Source organism: Vollenhovia emeryi, unplaced genomic scaffold (genome assembly GCF_000949405.1).
Source record: "Vollenhovia emeryi isolate VEMERY1.0 unplaced genomic scaffold, V.emery_V1.0 DF939296.1, whole genome shotgun sequence".
Taxonomy (NCBI): domain Eukaryota; kingdom Metazoa; phylum Arthropoda; class Insecta; order Hymenoptera; family Formicidae; genus Vollenhovia; species Vollenhovia emeryi.
This window is the reverse complement of record NW_011967070.1, coordinates 21382-36947: the sequence shown is the minus strand read 5'-3', so window position 1 is coordinate 36947 and position 15566 is coordinate 21382. Positions and strand designations below refer to the sequence as shown.

General features: G+C 36.2%; 2 protein-coding genes across 5 annotated transcripts in view; one reads left to right on the top strand and one right to left on the bottom strand.

Moving 5' to 3' along the window:
• Positions 1 to 907: 907 nt before the first annotated feature.
• On the bottom strand, positions 908 to 9371 carry LOC105558977 (carbohydrate sulfotransferase 11-like). 3 transcript variants are annotated; one of them, XM_012006960.1, is made up of 6 exons: positions 8707 to 9367; positions 7421 to 7510; positions 3677 to 4061; positions 3303 to 3590; positions 1625 to 1860; positions 908 to 1461 (listed from the first exon to the last, which is right to left on the bottom strand). In XM_012006960.1, exons 3-6 carry the CDS (start codon positions 3989 to 3991, stop codon positions 1296 to 1298), a joined length of 1005 nt encoding a protein of 334 aa, XP_011862350.1. In that variant the 5' UTR covers positions 3992 to 4061; positions 7421 to 7510; positions 8707 to 9367; the 3' UTR covers positions 908 to 1295. The 3 variants fall into 3 exon arrangements, with proteins under 3 accessions (XP_011862350.1, XP_011862349.1, XP_011862351.1); XM_012006959.1 differs by lacking the exon at positions 7421 to 7510; XM_012006961.1 differs by lacking the exon at positions 7421 to 7510 and having other exon boundaries at positions 1286 to 1453; positions 8707 to 9371.
• Positions 9372 to 11828: 2457 nt separating this feature from the next.
• Positions 11829 to 15566, top strand: part of LOC105558976 (inactive hydroxysteroid dehydrogenase-like protein 1) — a 12089-nt gene continuing 8351 nt past the window's right edge. The window contains exons 1-3 of one of the 2 annotated variants that reach the window (XM_012006957.1): positions 11829 to 12171; positions 12312 to 12509; positions 12622 to 12858. In XM_012006957.1, the coding sequence (XP_011862347.1) occupies positions 12350 to 12509; positions 12622 to 12858 (397 nt within the window). In that variant the 5' untranslated portion in view covers positions 11829 to 12171; positions 12312 to 12349. The remainder of the gene's footprint in view (positions 12172 to 12311; positions 12510 to 12621; positions 12859 to 15566) is intronic. The other variant, XM_012006958.1, reaches the window with a different exon arrangement.

Genomic DNA, 15566 nt, shown 5'->3' with positions numbered 1-15566 from the left:
ATATCTGAAGGGGATGCTGGAGTCGTTTTGTTTTACCGACATTTTTTATATAAGGATATCTTTTAATTGGCTTTACAGAATTGCAAATTCTTGTACACGATTAAAGTGCGCACAAAAATAAAAGTCAGCCTACTTGACTTCATATAAAAAACGAAAAAAAACGAAATATTCCATTAATTTTTGGCATGTAGTGCTGTCACATGACGATAATATTTGCTTAATACAAAAGTTCTATAGTTTATATCTGCAAAATGAGACCGGAGTGACCTAGAGACAACATGCAAGAACAATATTGTGTAATTGGAACTAAGATTAAAAGTCTAGAAAAAAAGATAGGTTTAAATAAAAGTTAATAAATGCAAATACAGCTGTAGAATGATAAGTAGAGCAGTATTGCGTGTAGTAATAGATGCCGGATCGAATAGATGCCAATACACAAAATCCGGCATCTATTACTACACACAATACTGCTCTACTTATCATTCTACAGCTGCTGTATTTGCATTTATTAACTTTTATTTAAACCTATCTTTTTTTCTAGACTTTTAATCTTAGTTCCAATTACACAATATTGTTCTTGCATGTTGTCTCTAGGTCACTCCGGTCTCATTTTGCAGATATAAACTATAGAACTTTTGTATTAAGCAAATATTATCGTCATGTGACAGCTCTACATGCCAAAAATTAATGGAATATTTAGTTTTTTTTCGTTTTTTATATAAAGTCGAGTAGGCTGACTTTTATTTTTGTGCGAACTTTAATCGTGTACAAGAATTTGCAATTCTGTAAAGCCAATTAAAAGATATCCTTATATAAAAAATGTCGGTAAAACAGAACGACTCCAGCATCCCCTTAACCGTGTATTTACATTTGTATATTTAATATCTATATTTGAAAACATCTGCTGTACATCCTAGTTTTGATTTCTTGTTCATGCTGATGATGCTAATATCGCCATGGTTTAATAATAAATACACCTCAATAGATCAAAACAATATATACATATTTTCACGTACCAGTAAGTTTTGATTTTTTCTTAATTCTGTACGTTACTTAACCTGAGGTAGTACGAGGCTGTGCCTATACAAAGTTAAATAAATAGCTGAGAAAGTTCGTCGTTCGACTTAGAGGTTTTAGAACGTTTCCTGTATTATTGCATTTACATAATGCAATAATAATTATTCGTTCCAACGCGTGGACCAGCGCGTTAGGTCATTAGTACACGTAAGACTTGTTTGACAGTTGACTCGTATCACACATTACATTTACTTCTGTTTACGTGAACATTAACGAGCTTAAGCCAAGGAAAATCCCAGCACGTCCTCCAACGAGTAGTCGAACAGCCTTAAATCTAATTTATACAGATCTGCCAGCTTACGAAGTTGTTTGTAGCTCAGAGTAGAGTAATATCTGTCCAGCTTTCTCGACGTCGGCTCGTTGCTCGGTGGTCCAGCTGGAAAACTGCACAATTATATTTAACAAAATGTTTCGCAAATGTATATGTAAACATCTATTAAAATTGTCATCGTGTTATCGCAAGTGTGAAGGCCCCGTGTCTACGATGCTAGAGCTTGGTCCAAGCATCGCGGGCACAGAGGCCTTTATTGTAAGTGCGTGCACTCACTTCACAGATGTGACGCCTATCCGTTCGAGAACTTCCGTGGCATCTTCAACCAAGCTCTCGTACTTGCTTACGAGATTGTAATTAACTGTGCACGGTTGGCACAAATCGTATATCGGTCTCCAATGTTCGTTCCGAGTCCCATTCTCGGTGTCATCGGTGATGAAATCGACGAACTCGCGGAACGTCACGTCGTCGCCGTTTCTTAAAGACTCCTCAGTCGCGTTCGGCCTGTATTTCTGTAAAAATGTCGCCACTTGTGACTCGATGTTCCTCAACGTTAGGCTATTCATCTCCATTTGCATACGGAACTTGTCATTAACGGTTATTGCGATAAAAGTGGGACAACTTGCGGAATTAATCGTAATCATATTCCGAGAAGTGCGCAATTATACGGTACTTCTAAATTTGATCCAATTATTGAAAAGAAACGAGACTCTATGACGCTTGGACAAATAAATACTTTCTTATTTATGTGTAGACGCATAAGTCGGCAATGTAACTATAAAACAACTCGATAGAAAGAAAAAGAGTTTAATCGAAACGGTCATTTATTGACGCTGTCCACTTATTTCAAACTGTCATATCCGAGATGAGATCGCAATGTGAGATCATAAACTAATCCGTAAATATATTACATGATGAATAGTATACAATCGAAATGAAGATTAAAGAATTACAAACGATACCTAAACGCCGAATCAGATTAGCAATTGTCGACGCGGATTGGATTGGGATTGGCGATTGTTTTCTAGCCAATGAGAGCAAAGCAGCCAGTGATTTAATCGACTCTCATTGGCTAGAGGACAATCGCCAATCGCCAATCCCAATCCAATTCGCGTCGACAATTGCTAGTCTGATTGGCGATTGTCTTCTAGCCAATGAGAGCAAAGCAGCCAGCGACTTAGTCGACTCTCGTTGGCTAGAGGACAATCGTCAATCCCAATCCTATCCGAGTCGGTAATTGCTAGGGATCCGTCAGCCATCTTTTTTAACGACACAGTCAAATATAGTTTTGCTTGTAATTCTTTTCATTAGCTTTTATGAACAAAATAATATCAGGATAAGTTGCGGGCCGCATAGCAGAACATTTTTATACTTAAAACATTCAGTTCAGAAGTCTAATAAAAAAGGTATTGGCATTTGAAATTTTCAATTCGTAGCTCTAACTAAATTTGAAATTGACTTTATAAAATTGCAAAATTCTTCCACACGATTAAAGTACGCATAAAGACAAACCCAGAAACAGTCATCTTTATATAAAAAAAGACAAAGGGAAATTAAAACTCACTTTAGCAATTGCTACCTTATAACCTCAATCATTTATAAAGTAATAGTTTTTATTTCTTTTCGTTTTTTTTTTAATATAAAGATGACTGTTACTGGATTAGTCTTTATGTGTACTTTAATCGTGTGGAAGAATTTTGCAATTTTATAAAGTCAATTTCAAATTTAGTTAGAGCTACGAATTGAAAATTTCAGATACCAATATCTTTTTTATTAGACATCTGAACTGAATGTTTTAAGTATAAAAATGTTCTGCTATGCGGTCCGCAATTTATCCTGGTATTATTTTGTGCATAAAAGCTAATAAAAGGAATTACAAGCGCAAAAACTTTATTTGACTGTGTCGGTAAAAAAAGATGGCCGAAGGATCCTTTTAAGAAGACTCGTTCTTTACCTTGACAATTTTTTTGCCGAAACGCGTTTGGAAGTATCTTGCACTTTTCTCATGTTTGGTCTCCAATTTATTTCGATAAGCCGATAGAAGTCTCTCCAAGGGATGTCGCACGACGATTAGCTTGTCGTACGTCGCCAATTTCTTCTCTATCTCGGACAGAGTGTAATTATTCAATCGCTGGAAAGTACCGGGGGAATGAGCCTGGTCGGCTGGTATTTCTAAAGGATCGTTACCGGGCCACTTCCCGGCCGCGATCATTAACACGCGCTTCCAATTTGTGCAAGCCACCTGAAAGAGTGAAATCCTTAAAACGCCCAACACAAAAACTCAGTACTTTCTGATTATCTCATTGATAAGACGATGAACTTTGATACCTTTGGTACGTAGCAATAGAGCAATTCGTGCAAATCGTCCACGAGGATATTTCTGAATGATTCTGGGTTTAACTCGGCGATATCGACCTCGCTACTTTCAAGCTCGCAATTATATTGCAGCCTTTCTTGTCTCTCCACCAAGGCCGACCTGGCCAACGCGTTTGGCCCTGTCCAGGAATAAATATATTTGTTCGGCTCGAGCGGTTTCTTGTCTTCGTCATTTGAATAGATTTGCGCGCCGTTCGTGTTTGCGTTTACGCTCGCTCTCCAAATAGTAACGAACAAAATTATCCTCCACATTCGACATCTTGTCATCGTTTCCCTTTACTCGCCGCGAGCATTGGACTCTCTTGCGAAATACCGTGCAGTCTGTAAAACTCTGAATCTGCAAAAATAAAACGAAAGACGACCCCCTTTTTTTTACAGAGTTTTCCGTTCCATAATAGAACGCCATTGCGAGACCGCAATGACGATTCTATACACTAAACGCTATATTATCTTGTGCTACTTTCGATTAGATAGATAAATAAACTATGTGCGACAGTAAACCAGTTACGATTAGATTATCGATTTACATTACGATGAATGTGTGAGATAATATCGATAAAGAATTACAACGTAATAAAACGACACATCTCGGAATGTATTAATGGCATAAGAGCAAAGTAAGAATAATGTTAACGTGATTTATTTATTACTATTCATTAAAAAACAAGGAAAGGTTCTAAATGAAATTGTAAACGAAGTAAACAGGCGCATGAACAGACATATACTTACTAATCGTTAGCAATATAGTAGATGGCGCTTTCAATGCAATCATAAAAATACAATGGCTACGTTCGGCAGAAAAAGCTGCTTTGCAACTGTTGTAAAATTCATGAATCTGATTGGCGTATGCTCTAAAATTCACACAAGATTGAGAGGACACACCAATCAGATTCACGAATTTTACAACAGTTGCAAAGCAGCTTTTCCTGCCGAACGCAGCCAATTTATTTGGAACAAAAGAACTAAAAAATATCAACGAGAGTCGACGTCCTTCATAACAGTCTTCTCAAACCAGTTTTACAGGTTGTTTTACGCAATTGACAAGATATATTACGAAGTACTAGTATGATTATATTATAATATGTTTCTACGAGCAAAGTCGAGCAAGTTCTTTTCGTTGTCAACTAATTATCAAGTAATTATAGGCATTGTAAAATATCGATTCTTCTTTCTCTCGACCTTCGTGCGTTCTTTTGTATCCTTGTCTATTATTCGCTCATTATATTTTCTTTCCTTTGACGCAGACAATGGGACCGCAATGTAACTTTCTAGGCCAATGTTACGGTCGTAACACAAGTGCAATCGTATCACAACGCGGACAATGTCTTCTTTTTACGTATAGTTGTAAAAGTCATGAAAATGCAGCACTCTTTATTCTCGAAGCAACGAATGATACTTTTTATCTTTTTCAGATAGACGATCTGGTCCGAATATACATAGAACATGCTTTTAATATAGATAGTACAACCCAAACCAGTGATATCATTTTAACCATTTATCTCTTACACAATGTTTTTCGATTGGCGCCGCTGACCATTTTTCCCTGCTCACTTATTCGTGAGGTTTTGTCAGCAAAATATACACAAAAGTTTCTGGAGTTGTAATCTTCCTTCTTTTGTAAAATATGTAAGTACCAACTAACATAATTTGGTCATTTTTATGTTATATTTCTTTAGAATTCTTCTAAGTTTAATTCTCTTTTCAATTTGCTGTAAATTGAAGTAAAAAAGTCTCAAATTACATTTCTATCGGATTTCTATACAATTTAAGATTATAAATGTCACGATTTGACAAGAGTATTCGTTACGTCCGTTTTTCAATCAATACATTTAAGTGCCTTGCCGAGGATCGGACTCGATTGCATGAAAATTACTAATGATGAAAATAGTAAAGATGATAGATTTTATTCTTGCCCGGAAAGATAGCGCATTTTGTAAACTTCGCGGTGAAGATCTGACTTCGGAATGTCCTTATAAATTGAGTAGGAGGGGACTTGTGCTGGTTATTCTTTGAGAGAGAGAAAGAGAGAGAGTCAGAAATTCCGTTCGCTACGCTTCTCGGCAGCGACTAGAGAAGGACAGGATCACGAAGGAAATCGTATTAATATATGGAAGATTTCTTACAGTTTTTACCTTTTATTTGTATCTTTCAAGTTACACGATGGTTGTTAATTTCTAAGTCTGGACAGGATTTTGTAAGTGTAAAGAGTACGGTGTCGGAACTTAAAATTTTCTAACAATAAGTGTTTAACCTGAACATGCTGTCGTTTGAAGAGTGAAATATTAACTGAATGTCGAATTTTTAGTTAAATGTTAAGTAGTGAATGTCTTAAGTAGTGCGTCGAAGTAAGTAAGTAAGTAAGTATTATATGTAAATGTTTGAAAGAGTCTTAGTGGGAAGAAAATTCTAGAAAAATTGTAAGATTCTTGTCCGTACGTGACAGAAAATGTAGGATAAATTTAAAAGTAAGATTAAAAGTATATTGTTTAAAATATAGGAGTCTTTTTGTATGTTTATTTTGTGTTCCGGAATGCGGAGTGTATATTTTGTGAAACCGGCGCGCAGGACAAAGGTGAAAAGAAACGGTACATGAATTCACATTTTAATAAATTACAAGTGTAGGCTACCTACATACATCTCGCCTTAGAGCCGCATGCCGTTTCTTATGTGTTGTTTAGTTTTATTAAGAGTCCTACTTTAACTCTATATTTTGTGAAGTTCGTGTTTTGAAGAAATAAAATATTGTAGATTCGTTGTTTAATGTGTCTATGGTATTGTGAAATGAGGTGTAGTCTGATGCGAAAAAAGATGCATATGTATGTGGTTTTTGTCGATAAAATATATTTCATGTTTCTAAAAAATTTTTTAATTACGCTCACATCTTTATAAATAAGATTGTTAAGTCTTTTTACGAGTTTTATCTGTTTATACAAGGATTCCATATTTCAGCACTTTTACAAAAAAAACAAAATCTATATGTTTTCATATTAATTTAAATAATTTCTTTTTATTTCCTGTTAAAACTTTACATATTTAGTAATATATAACTATTGTATAAAATTAAATAGAAATATATGTAATCATGTATTCGTTATATAATTAGATATAATTTTACACGACTTACTATATAATAATTATATACAAGTATAAATGTATACAATTGTTCATATAATTATTCATATTCATATATAATTTCAGATTAGTCTCCCCGATCGAAAAATATTTAGCAAATTATGTGACAAAATCTGGATGAAACTTGGAATGCTGGAATTATGCGTACATATTTGAAAAACATGCAGAAATAGAGACCTTCCATCCAAATATTGATAAATATTTGCACAATATATTTCCAAATACGAGGTACATCAGCAAAACAACGTTTTGGCGAATCACCTTGGCAGAATATTTGCGCAATTAAATTGCTGTCGTGTTACGAGGAGCTGCCGCTACGAGGCGTCTCATACTCGTAAGTAAAATTCACGAGATAAAACAGACCCAGCGGTAAACACATCCCACGCTAGACCTTTTTTAAACGTTTATTACACGTAACTGTGTTGCTGGGCAATTTTGCTTCTAAACGTCGAAATAATTGTGCATGATTATTTATCCTATAAATGAAAATTATCAATTTTTTTGCAAATCTAATACCATTTAGAAATTTTATTCCTACAAAACCGCTGCGTTTTGGTGAATTACCTTAATGTAATCATTGTGAAATTCCTTCCTTTTGGATTATGCAGTGATTACACAATATTTGACACATTTTCCTATCGGGGCTGTTTCATCCTTTTAAAACAAAAACGATTGTCACAAACGACTCCCTACCCAGTGAGAAATGATTCGTCGATCGACGTCGAATCGACATCGACCCCGTCGAATTGACGTCGATTCGACATCATTTCGACGTCGATCGACGAAACATTTCTCACTGGGTAGTAACACAGTGCATTGGCCCAATATTTGCTTGTATTGGGCCAATGTTTAGCCAATGCACTGTGCTACTGTGTGCACGGGAAAAAAATGCTGTTGAATTAAGCAAAATGAAGTTGTTTGAATTAAACGTTAACGTCACGGGCTGCTACAAACATTTGCTATAAATTTTAATTTTAAGCATTGAACTAAATATCCAGATTATTAAGACAACAATCTGATGTTTTTCGTTTATTAATACTGATGTCGTTTCAACGATTTTATTTCAATTATACTGATCGTGTTAATACAACATTATTCTTTTTGCCGTGTGTGAAATCCAAAAATAGCAACATAGTGTAATTGTATTATGACACGTCGAACATCATCTATAAGACATAACAAGCGCAACCAAACGTAAGATTAAAAGCGTAATTGTGATATTGCTTGATTGATATTTCCAAAGCATATACCAGACACGTGCATAAAATCGAGCGTAACGCGGATATGTTGAAATCGAATCAGAGGTTGGAGATTAATCAGCAAGTAAATCGAGTTAATCAATTATGAAACAGTAATGACGAGAAAACCATGCGACATTCCGCCGCATTTTTTGCGATTTAAAAATACTCCGAGGAATAATCACTCTCCAAAATTTTATGCTTCACGTGTCGCATTGCGCGACAAGAATTTTAATTAAAATGACAGCGCGTCTGCGCGTATTAATGATACCTTTAACCCAAATCAGTTAGGCGAAACCATTGAATGTGATTATTATTAATAAATATTCGAATTGTCGCAACGAAACGTGCTCCGCGAATTTATTAAGGGTAATTAACAATTTGCAAAATGCATGAACATTCCTCGACGTATCGTGATCAATTTGCTGTCACAAGCTGACTTTGCCCCGAGTAATGAGCAATTGCAATCAGTCCACAACCGCTCCTTCGCAATTATTTTCACACGTATCATTAGTTTTTTATCATCAGTTTTTTAACAACAAATTATAAGTTTGCAAAGAGATTAAATAGATCCGACGTTTCTTCTGTAGTCGTGACCACTGAAGGACTCACCTTGTGGTCCGGCAAACAGGCAAGGCGTGTTTAAAATCGAAACAACGTGCTCCGCGACTCGGCGAATCCTTTGGAGCGCACGGTCAAGCGCACCGACGTTCGCAGAGCTTCTTGAAGACCTTGGCCTTCCAGGGACACACCGATAAATCGATCCGCTGAAAAATCCCTTCTGCCCACGAATTCTGCACGAATAACACTTCCGTTTCACTTTTCCGAAACCCCGTGCGGGAAGTACAACGAGCTGGCTGCACGCTCGACGAGAAACTCGTCGACGGACACCGTGCACCGTAAGGAGAACACGAGTGGTCAAGCAGCCGATCGCCGTAGCAGCCGGCAATCGCGTTAGGTCGCCTGGAAGGCTCTCGGAAACGAAACGATGATGTGTCGGTGTGCGAAGTGAAAGAGACGCTGCGCGCGCCTCTCCGCTCTTTCGTTCTCGTTCCCTTTTCGGTCGCCCCGGATCAGTCCGTCCTCTTCTGACCCCCGGATTCATGTCCACGGACTTCCCCACTTTCAGCGAAACCCGTGCGTGTATATTTGTTGAAACCAAAGATCACGTGATGTAAAATCAAATGAATGGACAATTGATGAGCTGGTGCGAGCGAGCGAACCGCCTTGTCTACGTGGCGAACCACGAGAAAAACCACCAGATTGCAGATGATTTTAATCATAGCGAGCCATTCAGCCTAAAATTTCTTCCAGCGGAGCAAGACAAACTATGATTTCCTTGGCCTTTAACCGAATTGAATATTGCGCGTCGTTTTACTTGTTTACTTACACTTTACACCTTTCCTGATTGCCACCGACAGTTCCATCTCATAGTTCACTTACCTTACTTTCACTTTTATGTCACACACGAGATTTTCTTCAAATGATTTTCTTCTGCACGAAATGACTACACGCGCTATGACGCAATTTTCGTTACGTAACTTACACGAAAGCCTCTGTGCCATAAAACCTATTTCCTTTGATGTTGCAATAGTAACGCTAATTTATCTGTGTTATCCATGATAAAGATATCAACAAGCGTTGTGGTGATCAAAAACCACAGGTCCTTCGCTCAGTAACAAATTTTCATGTTTAGCAAAATTTTAAGTTGACTTTTCTCTCAGAAAACGTCAAAGCATTATTGTGTTATTTTTATTGTAAGCACTTCAAAACGTAAACCAAACTTTTTGGAGAATTGAACTTGAGGGTCTTGAATACTCGCCGCGACCAGGTGGAGTCGTAACCTCAAAGGCTGGCATTACATTTGTCGTACGACAAATTTTTCAAGCATGTTGGACGGGCTGTAGAATAGCAAATTTCTAGAGACTCAAGAACTTTTCTATTCTGCAGCCAACGCTTGAAACATTTGTCGTATGACAAATGTAATACTAGCAAAAGTCGAGAAGCGACACGCTGAGAATTCTTACGTGCCCTTTTTAAATAAAACACACTTTACATCACTTCACTTATAAAAACGTTTGAAAATGATTTAATAAATAGCCGTAAAAAGTGCACGCAATAAGAATCGCAGTCATAACTAGGCTTGCGCATGCGCGGCGTCATGCGACTAGGATTCATATTACGTTCACATTCTACGACTGTTTATTAACTGTCAAAGCAAAAGGATAGTTCTCGAATATTTTTACCCAGAGTGCTAAAACGATTTGAAGTGATTGTTCGTTATTCAAATATCTCTTTTTATGGCATATGTGAATTCTCGCCTCTGACATCACGATTCCACATTGCTGCGAAGAGTGTTCAGGAGCCTTGAAAAGAGGAACAAAATTAATTCTTTAATTGACCTCGGATGGAGTGTATTTTAACTAGAGTTTTAATTTAAAATTTAATTATTGTCCAACACACTAACTTGATATTTTCGGTAAGAAGAAATCGAGTTTGAAATGAGTCCTCAGTTAAAAAATGAGGAAATCCGTATATACTTGATTTGTTTATTATTAACTAATTTAATTAATCTGAGAAGTTTAATAGTAATATTTTTATATATATTTCTATTACCTATGTGAAATAAATCTAGTATCTACATATAAAAATTAAAAATTTTTTAGTTTTTATATTTGGCAGACTTTCGTGAATCTCTGTATTGATGACATAAATTAATAATGCAGCTGTATACCAGTTGCAAAATGCAGTAGTTACTCGTTGGTTCCTGCCGGTGAATTGTAGGTCGGAAAATGCGGTCAGCAATGCTTGTAAAAGTGGCCTCTTTAAAGAAAGATTATATCAAGTCACAATCAGGGTCAACGAGTTTTATCATTGGCCAGCAACATGTTCGCATGCAATCTCAATCATGGATGAATGTCGGATCGTTAGCTAAATTGCTTCTGATTCGCGTGTCTGAAAAAGCGTTTTAACTTCAATACGAGTAAAAGTAATCATAAAACGAGCTCGTGCAGCGAACACAAAAAAGTATTCCAAAATCAAATAGTTTAAAAATGTGAGATATTACAAAGTCTTACAAAGTCTCCTATCTCCTCTCCTCTTCCTATATAAAAAAGGCGTGTTAAATCGATAGTCGAAAGTATTGCTCGAAGTATTGCTGTCACCTTTCCGAGATGCTAATTGGCTGTCTCGCTTGTGCGACACGACATACTTCAGTCGTGTTATTTGCAGCTGTCATCCATGCGAATTTTTAGTGAGAACAAATGGCGCGCGCTTGTGTTGTCTAGTATATATGGTATTAAAAAAGTAAATCGAGGGAATTAAAAATGAAATTAGTTAATTAAAGAAAAATTGGTCTCTCCCAACATATATTATAGCGAATGTTACGTACATGTCTGAGAATTTATCTCTTGTAATTTCGTAACTCTCTTGTTGAGAATATTTACATGTCGATGTTTTCTGAAATGTCATCTTCCATATAATTTTTCGCATACATATCATCTGCGAATTGATCATTCGCAAAGCAACTTTTACTGACGCAAAAAATGCAAACACGGCAAACATTTGATAACCGCTGACCCTTAACTCGATAGAATAACATGTATGATATATATACATGACAAGAGTTGAAATTTTCTGTTTGACCCAAAACCATAAAAAAAGTGTGCATGGAGCCACGGGAATTTCAGCAAAAGGAGAAAGTGCCATGACTTCTCGACTTGGCCTTCAGTACTTACAATCGCCCGAGCGAGATGACGTTTAGTCTTGCTTCGGCCTTCGTTCTTCGAACATCTCTCTATCGCGCCGGTAGCTTGTGCAAACGTGCGCAAATAAAAGTGAGCGTGAATATAAGAGATAAGTGAGAAGACACAGTTTTGACGATATACTAAAAGAAGAAACAGGACGCTTTCGTTGCATTACCGAAATATCTGGCGCGATTAGGCAACATACTTTCACATCTTAAAACCTTGAGATTCCCGCAAATGTTTTCTCACATTGTGACATCGTATTTACGTGACGAATTTCAAAAACATTCACAAGATCTTCCAAAAACATTATTTGATATTATTTAACAAAGTAATTGCAAAATTATAAGTGGATAATTAAAAACAAAAAATGTCTCGTGTCTGACAAGAATATGTCGAGAATTTGTAAATAAGAGTAATAAGAAAGGTATTTTCTGTATTTTCTAACTGAAATATTCGTCTAATTTATAGGTGATTACAACAAAGTAGTGCGCACAAAATTAGAGAAAATGCTATCAACAATAGCATTTTGGGTATTAGTCACTTTTATTGCGTTTTGGATACTACTTGGTCCTGTTACGAGACTTATGCGTGTTCTATGGGAAATTATTATACAAATATACAATAAGGAGACAATTAATTTGCGAACAAAATTCGGTGAATGGGCCGGTAAGCGCGAAAAACGTATCTTTTGTTCTTCTCTCTGTAATCTTTGAACTTTGATTGAGAACCTCGAGAACTTTGATCATGAATTTTTGAATCATAATTACAAATATTCTAGTTGTCACTGGTTCGACTGATGGTATCGGTAAAGCTTACGCTAAAGAGTTAGCGGCAAGAAATATGAATCTCATATTAATTAGCAGAAACCTAGAAAAGCTTGAACGCACAAAAGACGAGATGCTGCTAATAAATCCAAAAATCGAGGTAAAGATTATCGCGGCGGATTTCGCCGAAGGAGAAAATGCTTTCACCAAGATCCAACCTCTCTTGCAAGATATATCCGTCGGCATATTAGGTAACTTATGCATTTCTTATTTTCACTGCAGTAATTTAGTGACTGTAATTCTATGACCTTTGCGTAGCCAACGAAAGAATAGAAATTACCGAATGTCAATGTGAGCTGTTATTTAAGTTATATAAGTCTAATTTAAAAAAAAACACGAATTAAAGTTTGTATCTTTTACAGTTTTCTGTCTTATTTTCGTTTCTTTTATTTTTAAATTCAATACTTTACAATATTCTGATGAATAAGTGAATTTGACTATTAATAAATAGGAATTAAATAATTCGACTAAGTAGAAATATGGCTATAAAATAAAATTACATAATGTTTGTAATCTTATTTGTAATTTCAATGGCCAGTAAAATGGTTGACTAGTCACGGTATCAGTAATCGTGTTTACGTGTTAACAACGTACATTTTAAAGTTTTCTGTGGATCGTACGGTTAATATTTTGGTTGGCTCCGAGGAGGTATTTACAATGTTGTATTACATTGTGAAACCCGTAAGTATTGGATTTCATCAGTAATTAAATCGAATATGTGCCGCAATCCAGCCTATGCGCGACCGTTTGCTTAATTGTGAGATTAGCATATACTGTTTGACATCTCGTCTGACCTTTGACTCCGTCTTCAGTATCTAGTGACTCGTATATAAAGTAAATTGAACTTTAAGTTATAAATAAAGATTTTAGTTTTAAAAACAGTATTATTATTCATGTACATTTTACTGTTTTTTATGACGAGCAGTAATTCATCGAAGCACGTAGTTCTTTCAGTTCTTCGAATAATTGTCATAGCCCGGTGAAGAAATTTTCATGTATGAACATGAATAAATATATAGAATTATATAAAAATATACATCAAATATGTCCATACATATTATTACGCCCGCGCGCACGGAACGACGACGGTCGCGGCAATCCCGCAGGTCTCACACGCGCACTTTCGCACTCGCGCGCGGCCGCGTAAATAAAAGACACCGAATACTAGATTCTCAACGTGTGGTTTATTTAAGAGGTAATTACTCTAGCGCCCGGAAAAACAGCCTAATTTTAACAAGTTTTTGTGGGAATATAATGATAGAAATATAAAATTTGTTTTAAGGCCTTTATTGCACATACTTTGAAATGTATTCACAAATTTTTTCCATTTTTTTTTAATAAAATGGCGGCGTCAGAGCTCAGCAAAGAAAACCTATTACTTTCTGCGGTCGGACAGATTTCTCCTCCAATTTTTAACCTGGAACAAAAAACCAAAAATTTTTGTGTTTTATATAAGATTAGTTCGAGAAGTACGTACGGAAAGTTAAAAATACCGTTTTTTGTACAAATGGTGCACGTTTGAAAAAATTTTCAGTTTTTCCTAAAAATGTTTACCTAAAAATGAAACTTTTTTTATAAACGAGTACCATTTGTACAAAAAACGGTATTTTTTAATTTCTGTACGTACTTCTCGAGCTAATCTTATATAAAATACAAAAATTTTTGGTTTTTGAGGTTAAAAATTGGAGGAGAGATCTTTCCGACCGCGGAAAGTAATAGGCTTCCTTTGCTGAGCTCTGACACCGCTATTTTATTTTTTTAAATTGAAAAAATTTGTGAATACATTTCAAAGTATGTACAATAAAGGCCTTAAAACTGGTTTTATATTCCATTCGTTATTCTCATAAAAACTTGTCAAAATTAGGTTGTTTCTCCAGGCGCTAGAATGGCACCCTTAAAGAATAACACAGCTCGTTTTGCGTTTTCAAACCGCCGAAACCCGACACAAAATCGATCAACATAATTTACAAACGACTCGTCTTCCCGGTATTGTGGCAACTAGCCACATACCGGGCGTCGTCCAGTCACGGGCATAACACTGCCCCTCTCTTCCCAAGATTGTCGGGGGGGGGAGGCAGTAAAACACTCTTCTGGCAGCTTCCTTCCGGCACCGGTTCAGGTTCAGGATCCCAACCGGCGTCCCCGGGGAGAGCCATCCAGACTTCATCTCCCATAACCGGCTCCAGGGCATCCTCCATCTGCCGGAACTTTGCCATTGTCAAAAAAACGTTCTTATGACGTCTTATAAAGATGTCTTTAAGTCTTATACATAAAAAATATATATATACATATATATATTCTTTTATAGTAAGTCAAATTTAATGTTCCATGTTTGTGACGATTCAGTTATGTGGTTCGTGATTGGCAAGTACTCAAATTTTATGTCAGGAAGTTTGAAAATTGTCCTATTTAATCTTTATAAAATTATAAATTTATTGTAACGTAACATTCGGATTTTTGCTTACTAAATACATTATTTGTAGGCTATATATTAAAACTTTTACACACAATCACAATTGCATATATTATGAACGTAAAACAAGGCTAACAATCCCGTTTGAATAGCGCGCGGCTCTTTGCGTAACCGCCATATTAGTCGCTTGACTTATCGTACGAGAGGTACGATACGCGGATCTTCGGTTTTGGACCATAGCAGTAGTTGGACACGCGTAAGATCGGTGGACACCTCTCGATTGGACACGCACTATTGGACACGTTAGTATTGGACACTGCATTATTAGACACTATTTTTGGACACCGCATTTTTCAACACTGCATTATTGGACACAAACGTTACAAGAAGCTTCCTACCGGCGCACAGTGGGGACAAATGAAAATTTACTGTTCAAAAATTGCAATAGACCGTAATTTTTAACCGATTGAGATGATTTTTTTTTAA

Bases quoted from the DNA above. Each gene is read 5' to 3' on its own strand.
- LOC105558977 (XM_012006960.1), bottom strand. From the start codon at position 3,991: ATGACAAGATGTCGAATGTGGAGGATAATTTTGTTCGTTACTATTTGG. The intron at 1,861-3,302 runs GTAAAGAACGAG...ACATTTTTACAG, and splicing joins TCGGCAAAAAAATTGTCAAG to AAATACAGGCCGAACGCGAC. The intron at 1,462-1,624 runs GTGAGTGCACGC...ATAATTGTGCAG, and splicing joins ATAGGCGTCACATCTGTGAA to TTTTCCAGCTGGACCACCGA.